Source organism: Clarias gariepinus, chromosome 10, assembly GCF_024256425.1.
Source record: "Clarias gariepinus isolate MV-2021 ecotype Netherlands chromosome 10, CGAR_prim_01v2, whole genome shotgun sequence".
Taxonomy (NCBI): Eukaryota; Metazoa; Chordata; class Actinopteri; order Siluriformes; family Clariidae; genus Clarias; species Clarias gariepinus.
In genome coordinates this window covers 19,051,407-19,061,146 of record NC_071109.1, presented here as the reverse complement: position 1 = coordinate 19,061,146, position 9,740 = coordinate 19,051,407, and the positions used below count along the sequence as shown (strand labels likewise).

The 9,740-nt window shown below is 34.2% G+C and overlaps 1 protein-coding gene across 1 annotated transcript; it reads left to right on the top strand.

Annotated features, from left to right (window-relative positions):
- The first annotated feature begins 2,585 nt into the window (after nucleotides 1-2,585).
- On the top strand, nucleotides 2,586-5,593 carry vgll1 (vestigial like family member 1). Its single transcript, XM_053506351.1, has 4 exons — nucleotides 2,586-2,799; nucleotides 3,428-3,619; nucleotides 3,727-4,122; nucleotides 4,678-5,593. The coding sequence occupies exons 2-4, from the start codon at nucleotides 3,430-3,432 to the stop codon at nucleotides 4,716-4,718; spliced, it is 627 nt and encodes a 208-aa protein (XP_053362326.1). The 5' UTR covers nucleotides 2,586-2,799; nucleotides 3,428-3,429; the 3' UTR covers nucleotides 4,719-5,593.
- The last annotated feature ends 4,147 nt before the right edge of the window (nucleotides 5,594-9,740 follow it).

Genomic DNA, 9,740 nt, shown 5'->3' with positions numbered 1-9,740 from the left:
TATAAGTATAAATGCAAATTTACCAAAGTTACAATCTGATAAAGTAACGCATATGTGGGCTACATCAAAAGTTGCAGAAGCCCTGATGTTGTTGTGATCAGTTCCCCTGGTAGACATACCTGCTTAAAACGTATTGTTTAATTGAAAATGTAAAGACCTTTGGCACATAGGACTAGGAGATAGGGACCTGTCACCTCAGTCTGTCTGATGCATATAAAACTGAAGGTTGCCTTTTGGCACCCTCTTCTGGCAGAACACTATTGATGCAATCTTGGGCTTTAGAGCCTGACAGATGGAGGAGATGTAAGATCGAGTGCAGGCCGAATTGGTGCCTCTTTGCCTATCCAGGGAACACAAATGGTTCAGGGGGTGACCCGACTCTCCTAGTGCATGAGTCACTGAAAATACCTGAAAATATAAACTAAACTTTAGGTGCCCTTCATTTTGATTTTATTGTTAACCACCAAAACAACACATGGTCTGCCCATCTTCTAGAGAAAAAAATAACTTTTGTTCACTGCATATATTATCTGTAATGCAAATTTCTAATGAGGACTATTGATTTGTAACAATATACCAGAAAGATATAAATAAATACATGTTTAAATATCAACACTTTAAACGACCCTCATAGGCAAATTGTTTTTTGTTTGACCTGTTGTATCTATTCTGTCCTGTTATTAGATAAAACAATTCTTTTAATAATCTATAAACATTTCTGAATGAAAAAATGACTATACTGTATTCTGATCATGATATAGGTTTCATGCTATAAATGGAGGATCTTATATTACTCACTATATACTATTGTATATATTTTTCACTGATTCATTCATTAAGTTAGAGGCAGGTATTTCTCAGCCAGAACTTTGTTGCCGTGGATACGTTCTTCCCCCAGAGCAGTAGAAGTCCTGTTCAGTTTTATTTCTATGGCATAGAAACTCTATTCCACGTAACAGCCACCTCCATAATTTACACAAATCAGTAACAAATTACACCTTGCTTTCTTATCCTTTTTACATTTATATTCTTGAAATGTGGTAAAATGCATAAAAAAATACTTAACTAATCTATTGCTTGTCACATCGTTAAATATACACCAGTGCGCCATAACAACCAACCTAATTTTGAGTAGGTCCCCTTTTGCCACCAAAAATGTGATGTATTGTGTGTTTTGACTCCTTTTTATCAGAGCCAGTATTCACTTAACTCGGACTACACAGGCCACCCATGTGCATCAATAAGCCTTAGCTGTCCATGACCCTGTCATAGCCGAATGATTCATATGTCACTGTGTCGCTTAAAGAACAAAAAAGCAGTGGATTAAGACTTTTGCACAATACTGAATATAAATAAATAAATAAATAAAATATATGTGATCGCTCCCAGAAAAGCTCCCAGAGTAAATACAAAAATAAACCTTTAGGAAAACCAGACTCTAAAGCAAACCCATTCTCATTTGGGATTATGGCATTTTTTTTTATAATTCCTTTCTATATCTGTTTGCTATAAATACATTAAAGTCTTTATGGCCATCTGACATTTAGCATGTAACTCTTCATCGTGTATGCTCTTTATATTTATGTAGCCCACCAACTATTTACTTATGGACATGTCAATTGACAAATATTAAAAGTAAATTAAAGTAAATTAATTTAGATAATTAATTTTACCACAACCTCATTATATGAGTCATTTTTACAAAATAACACATTCTATTCTTCAAGAAAAAAGAACAATTTTGCTACATCTCGACATTAACACACTGAAGCTTTCTAGATGTACTGTAATCCTATTCACCTATTCAAATATCAGGTCCAATAATTTAATGTGTTTTATCATAATTAGACTATTTAGTGGAGCCACAGTTTAGTGGAGTTTTTATTCATGAATTTTTGAATGAGTTTGTATACTTTCCACTCAGAGATGACAGTAGGTCCAAGTCAGCATTATTAATCGGCCTACCTAGTTTTTGACTTAGCCAGACCCAATTTAATGACTTTCAACCCAGTTAAATGACAAGGCTCATAAACAATGACCTCAGTAATAAAAATCATTACGTTAATGGAGATAGATTGTGATTGACATGTTATAGAAAAAAAATCACAACCACTCTGGCTCTGATTCATGATAACTCATTTTGAGCACAATTGATTTAGGTTACTAGGCTCTTATTAGTGTGATAAGAGCCTAGTACCACATAAAGAGCCTTTATGTGGTGATGATGAAGTCAGGCTGGAATAGGATTTCAAGGAACCACTTTAGATTAAGTTAAATAGGAAATTTAAAATATAAACAGCATTGTTCTAGTAGTCAAATATGACAATATGGCTGTTTTATAAAAGGCATAGCTCATAGCAGATATCTCCATAACAGTAAAAAACGCAGACGTGAATCCACTCCTTACTATTTTACTTGTGTGAAAGAAAATTCTAAACAGGTCAAATAAAATGATAAGAACATGGTGAGTTATAGACATGCCGAAGTCACTGGGCTTTTCTAAGAAGCACGTTTTCCCCTCCTGTATCAGTGTGGTTTGACCAGTTCAGGCACATTCTGCTCATGCTGTGAGAATTGCAGGAAGAACACACCTGTGCTGGGGATCATTAATAAAGACGCTAACACTTAAGTAGAACCTCTTGTCTAATAGGTAAAGGAAAACGAAATTTGTTCACCAAAGAAAAGGATTATTTTTTCTATACAGTTTTTTTCAGATGTCTACATGAAATTCAGCAGCAGACTCTGAGCAAGCTCACTGTTTACTTTTCAGTTTGAACGTAGCAGACATATATACTGGAGGTAAGTATAGAAACACATCACAGGAAAAGCAGGAACATTAACCATTGCATGTCTCATGGTAAATATTAATAAACACACTTTTAACTGAATTCATAAAACTTTTTTGTGTATTTAGTAAAAAAAAAAAAAACACAGTAAATGGACACCTATAATATATATTTAGCCAATTTTTGAATAAAAAAAAAAACATTTTACAATAGAAAATGTGAATACTTAAAGACTTGATGTTTTTGTAATTTTTTAAATATTATTTATGTGTGAATATTATGGGCATGACAGTGTTAATGAGATCCCGAGGTGATATTTGCAAATTATATAAAATTTATATAAAAATTATATAAAAGTAGGAGATGTACAGTAGTAAGCATAAACATTTATGATTTTAATTATCTTGCACTTTTATCTTTTACTTATTCAAACTATTGTAATTCACAAAGTATGTTAGAGATTTCCCTGTTTTCATTTAAATATGACTCCATGTCATCTGTTATATGTTGCAACCAGAAAATGTATTTACATTTATTGTTTTATTTAAAGGGGATTAAATAAATAAGTGTATATATTTGTATGTTACATTCACATACTTTGGACAAATGGGTAACATAACACATGAATTCTATAATCTCAGGAATGGAGCACCAACCAGGGAGTCCAGTGGCTGGCAAGGCAGAAGAGCATTCAGGAAGTCTACTTCTCACCTACTTCCAGGGAGATATTAACAGCATGGTAGATGCACATTTCTCACGTGCCTTGGAAAATATCACCAAACCGAAGGGAAACATCACAAAAATCAAGAAACCTTGCAAATTGGTCAAACCTGGTAATTTCTTTATCTCAGAATATTTTAATATGTTATAAACATAAGAGATTAGTTAGTACATACTGACATGCATACAGTTAAGTATTTCTTTTTTGGATGTGTTGCAGAGCAGCCAAGTACAAGCAACTGGGACATGCAATCGCACATGTGCTTTGATGCCACAGATTCTTCAGGACGAATTGAGCTCGGCAGACATGAAGAGATGCCGCCAAAGCCCCGTCTGCCACTTAATGCTCCTGTGGAGAGCACCAATGCTTGGCTCAATAGTCCACGGCAGGGCACAAGTCTGGTGTTGCCTCCCATGGTGTTTCCCTCTGCTGCGTCTGCCGAGGGTTTGGTGGTGGCAGATCATCAATACAATTCCCTATTAAATCTGCTACACAATGACCGACCAGACCTGGGCTCCGTCATGTTAGCCTCATCCAAACAGGAGCTCATGCCAGGATGGGTCCGGCATCCAGGATTTGGAGATCAGATGACTCCAGATCACAGTCTTGACTCTGGTATTGCAATTTTATCTATTGTACTCCTTTCTGTAAAATTTTAATGATACATTAGGACTTGTTTATCATAATTATAATGTTTCAAGCTTTAGTAGGTATGTTTTACAATACTTATCATAAATGTAATTGTCCTGAATAATTAAATGTAATCATGCATGCTGATATTTTATATAGGACCTTGATTGTAACTCCATTTATCTATTTACAGTCAGCTCCATAATTTTAAATCTACATATGCATTGCTTATAGTCTTTTTCACATGTGACTGAGTGTAGCTGAGCTGTAAACCAATTTTATGAAAATAATTCAACTTAATTGTATCCAGTTTAATTTGCAAAGCATGTTTAACCATATGCACTGTCACAATGTACCTTTACAAAAATCCAAATCTCTTCTGAGGGGACCAGTGAGTGAGCCTAGTTATTAAAGTAAAGCTGATTTAAATTATATGATAAAGATGTACTTGAACACCATGTTTTGTATTTTGTGGTGGATTTGCATTAGGCATAAACGTGGCTTTTTACATGTGTGTAATTTGTCCTGTTTCTTTTGTAGGTGTCCCAATGATGGAGAAGAAGGATTTATATTGGTACTAGCACTGTGGTGGTTGTCAGACATCTTTACGCATGAAAAAAAAAAAACCTGATTCTCAAGAACAAGGAAGTCTTATCTCTGTTTTTAGTGGTTATAAAGGTTCAGAGACTAGAAATGCTTTACCCGAAAGCCACTGCACCTGACTACATGCAGACAAACCTGTTCAGGAACAAGCTCATCGTGTAGTCCATCACAGTGAGTTTTAAAAGAACTTCCCTTAAGCCATATGGGGGTTGGTTGTTCCTCTGCTTGTAGACAGAGCATTTCAAGTGACTTTCAATCGCTTTGCTAAAGCTAGGTGATATTTAAATATTTGCGTCATTAGCCTGTCAATTACTTGTTCTTGGGAAGCATAATATCTTGTCACGGCCAGATATGGACATGTAAATCTATGTGTTATTAAACAAATGGACCAAAAAACAAAACAAAAAAATCAAGCATATGTGAAATTGATGTCTGAAAAAAAAATCACAGTCTGGATGTATGTTTGTAGTTGTCCTTATTTAAGTACACACTCTTTTAACAAGCTGTTAATCATATGGACATAATGAAAATGAAAGAGATGAAAAACATAAAATGAGTTTCACTGCGTACAGGGAAAACCTCAAATATTCATTCTTCTGTTTATCTCTGAGCTGCCTCAATTTTGCTTCTTTGTGAACCCTATTAAAAATGAAGTGTAAAAAGTAAAGATATATGAATTAAGTTGGAGCAACTGCTGTACAATGTGTAACATAATAATAATTGAAATCCATATGGATTAGGGACAAAAAGTGTATAAAGTATAAGTATATGCTTTCTGTTTAAAATTACAGGTAACATATGGACAATGTTTGCTGATATTTTTTTGATTCACTGTACATAATGCAAATAAACACAATAATGTGTACCTTAAATAATGACTGTTCATTTTATCCCTTTAGATAACATGCTATTACAATATGCTATTGTAATAATAATTTAATTGACTAAGTGAAGACGTAATCAAGAATATTTCTGAATTATGAGTACATTAGTCATCTGGCAATTTAAGTAATTAGATTTTACAATTGCAACTAGAATTAAATACAATTAAATACAATTAATTTCTTTTGACATAGCTGGTCAGAAAATTCCATAAGTAAGGAATGCATTTTGAACAATTATGTTAACTAGCTAAGTGAGCTATGCTGGAATGAACACAACCTGAAACTTAGCTAAATACCGCTACTGTTTTAATAGGTTGCTAGGTTCATTAGCAGATGTTAATTCATACATATTTCTAGCTAAATAGTTATATAGCTCAATATAGCTAAGATGCTCTTCATACATTATTCTGAGCAAAACAGCAAATCGTTACCAAACATCATAGTGACATCTTCAGTTTAATAAAGAGCTTCAATACTATAAAACATCGAAAGATCTGGCTAGCTAGTTAATAGCTTAACTGTACTTGTGTCCACAGGTTTTGACTTGCATAATGAGTTTTCACGCTATTTCTTTCAAAACCTTTAAAGTGTAAAACACATGATAAATTGAATAATGGAAGCTCATTTCTCTTCACTGTCTCAGGCATTGCTGCTGCTAATGACTTTGGCAGGAAATTGCTTTGTTTTGATTAGGTCCTAATTTATAATTTACACATCTTTACTCCTTGATAGTCCTATTATTTTATACTGTAATATAGATAAAAAAATAAATGTACTAAAGTTCAATAAATCACAGCACAATAGGCTGAGTATCGCTTATCATTAACAGAAAAAGGGAAATTTTAGCAAACATCGTTGGTTAGTTTATATGGATGCTATCACTGACATACTGTATCATGGATATCATGGATGCTTCATGGCATAGAGCTGTAGAGGCTGAATTACTGGCTCTACATATGGACTGCATATGGAAAATTACAAAAATATATTAATAATATTATACAATAATTGTTTATAATAATTATTGTTCCTGTCACTGACACAATACTGCTGTCTATCAACATAAGCTCTACAGCTTATAGCTGCTAAAGCTACATTGGTTTCTGTCATGTTGCTATCTGACAAAGCTGTTTGAGTTGTTTTTCTGTTTTGTGAACGAAAACTGAAGTTATTTATGTGCAGCAACCCTTCAAATTTATTATCTCTTCAGCAAAATGTGACAAGGATTTAGACCACTTTGTTTCCACAAACCAAGTGGGGGGAAAAAAAGACCAAAAACAGGAGTTTTGGGTGAATATGTTTTGTCCACATATGCACAGAAATTGTCATTATTCTGATCCACTTGGAGCACTGAAACAGTTTTATAAAATGCTCCTTCAAATATGCTCAAAAAGTATCACAACCCTAGCAAACATGCCCATGTGGGCCCACTGTGGGTTGGAATGGCCTTATTGTGGGCAGGGCAAACCCACATGAATCCCTCTCAAGTATTAAATGGGACAGCTCATATAGGGCCCTAAGCTGTTTTGGGGCTCTGCAAGGGTTTTCTGTGGGCAACCCTCTGTGGTCTTGTGCACAATAAGCCCACAGGATCCCCCTGTTGGTTAACACATGCAAGGCCCACAACAGCTCCGAAGGCCCTCCGAAGGCTTCCTTAGTATGTTTAATTTGAAATGAAATATTCTGATAATATTTTAAGTTACTGGATTGTTGATTGTTGTGAGCTGTAAGCTGTAACAATCAAAATTATGGATTCGGCTTACACACAATTTTAAATAAACAAAATTATTTCACGCTTAGGAGACAATATGCTTGATCATTCTGTACTACAGAATATTAGAACATATTAGTTGTGTAAATTTATTTTGATAAACTGAGTGCATATACTTTGATCCCTACTAAGCAATTGAAACAAGAGTACATGTAGTTCAATACTTTGTGTTACTTAACTCTGGGAAATTTGCCTTTCAAACAGGTTGGATCCTGCTTTGGTCTAGATACCATGAAAATCTCATGGGCAGGAGTTAAATAGTAAGGAGGAGAGTATATGATGTCTTTCTGCCTAACCGTGGTCATTACTTTCTTTTCTTTTTCCTTTTTTTGTTACAACATTGCCACCTAGTGAGTGAAAGATGAGTGTACTATCTTATCAGTGACACTTAAAAGATTTTTTTTTTTTTAATAAAATACAGCCGAAAAAATATGGTATAAAGCAATTCATGCTTAAATATTTACTTAGCTTGATTGACGTATATGGGCTCTTTAAAGGCATTTTCTTTGTGCTTGTAAGACTCAAAAGATCATCTTCCGCTTCATCATTGTGGTATGTTAGACTTAATTTGGATCTATAAATACTACCTAGATTATTTTTGCTTTGTAGCCTGACCTCATACCCCAAAAACTATTGGTTTCTTTTTTAAAATGAGCAAAAAGGACTGCCTGAAATCAAGTAGCATTGTGGTTAATGCTGCTGCCTCGCACCTCCAGAGTCAAGGGTTTGAATCCTGCTTTCAGTTCTGTCTGAGTGGGGTATGTATGTTTTCCCTGTGCTTGGTGGGTTTCCTCTGGGTGCTCTGGTTTCCTCCCATAGGCTATATGCCTGTAGTATGTGTGAGTGTGTGTGCTTGCTTGTACCCTATGATTGACTGGCATCGCCTAGTCCCCTGAGATGTGCTCCAGTCCTCCCATGCCCCTCACAGGTTAACCGGCATAAAGATAATATATATGTAGCAATTCCATTTAAACTGTAGAACAACTGTTTTTGTTTTACCATTGTTTTGTTGTTAGAACTACTTGAAATAAATAGAAACCTTATTCTTCTAGCAACATGTTCTCTCAAAAAGTGACAGCCATAACGAATATTTTAAAAGAATTAAAAAAAAAATTCACTAATGATAAAATCCTCACCAACTTTTTGGTTACTGTTATGGCTGTTTCCCTGGAGCATAAATCTGAAATAACCACACATTAAATTTATTTGTTTCCATTACTATAGGTAGAATTTTCAAGATAAAATAGACTTATAATTGTTCAAAATAGACAGATGATTGTGCACTGTATAATTAATATAAAATACATAAGCAATGGAAATTAGTATTTACCTGAATTAGGGCCATAGCAGAAGCTTTTACGTGTCTAAAACAGCTGGAAATTGGATACATGAGCAAAGAAAGAGTTCAAAGATCACAGTTTTAAATGTGTGAAGTTGATTATTAGATATCAAGTTTCGAAATCAACTGTTTAACTGCAATTCAGCAACAAGAAGCTGTTCAGAATCAATGCAAAAAAAGTAGTAGTTTCTTACAAACTACAATTGCGATTATGTGATATGTGGTGAGATGAGACCTGGAAAAGATTGATTGATGTGTTTGTGGTTTAGGGGCTTGTGTGAAGGTCGATAGCATCATGAATGCTATTTAGTGTGAGAGTAATCCTGGTTGCTTCTCGCATAAGGTTCCGATATGCCCAAAATTAGAGCTTTTAGCAATATAATAATGATTTCACAAAAATCAGTATTTTGCATTGACCACCTCCTCTATATGTTCCTCTATTTGAAACCTAGTGCAGGTATAAACTTAAGAATATAAATGAGCAAATATCTGCCTGGACATTTGGATAAATAAGAAAGAAAATAAGAAAGCATTTAACAATTCAGCTGCAAAAACACAGATTTTGTTGTGAAGTTGGAGATCAAGTTAGGGTTCTGGTCTAATAATGACTCAGTTTTTATTGTGTTACAAAAGATGATTTTCAAAGTAGCACTATACTAGACATTATATATATATATAACTCTGGGCCTTTCTAAGGTATAACAAGAGCAAGTCATGTGTTTGTGTGTGGCCTGGTTTACCATGAATAGCTGTCCCTCCACTACATGCTATTACAGAACATTTGTGGTTGATTCTAATTGGTCCAGTGTACAAAGTAAATATAGAGCATATCATTTATTAACACATTTTGTTGTTTAGTTTGACTTTTAAATAAGTCATTAATAAAATAACTTGAAGTTTCAAAAAAAATCTACACAAAGAAAGGCATGATTGTAAAAGTTGATGGGTGGAAAACAAAACGAATTAAAAAAAAAAAGAAAAACACTGACACAAACCATAGTTTCAT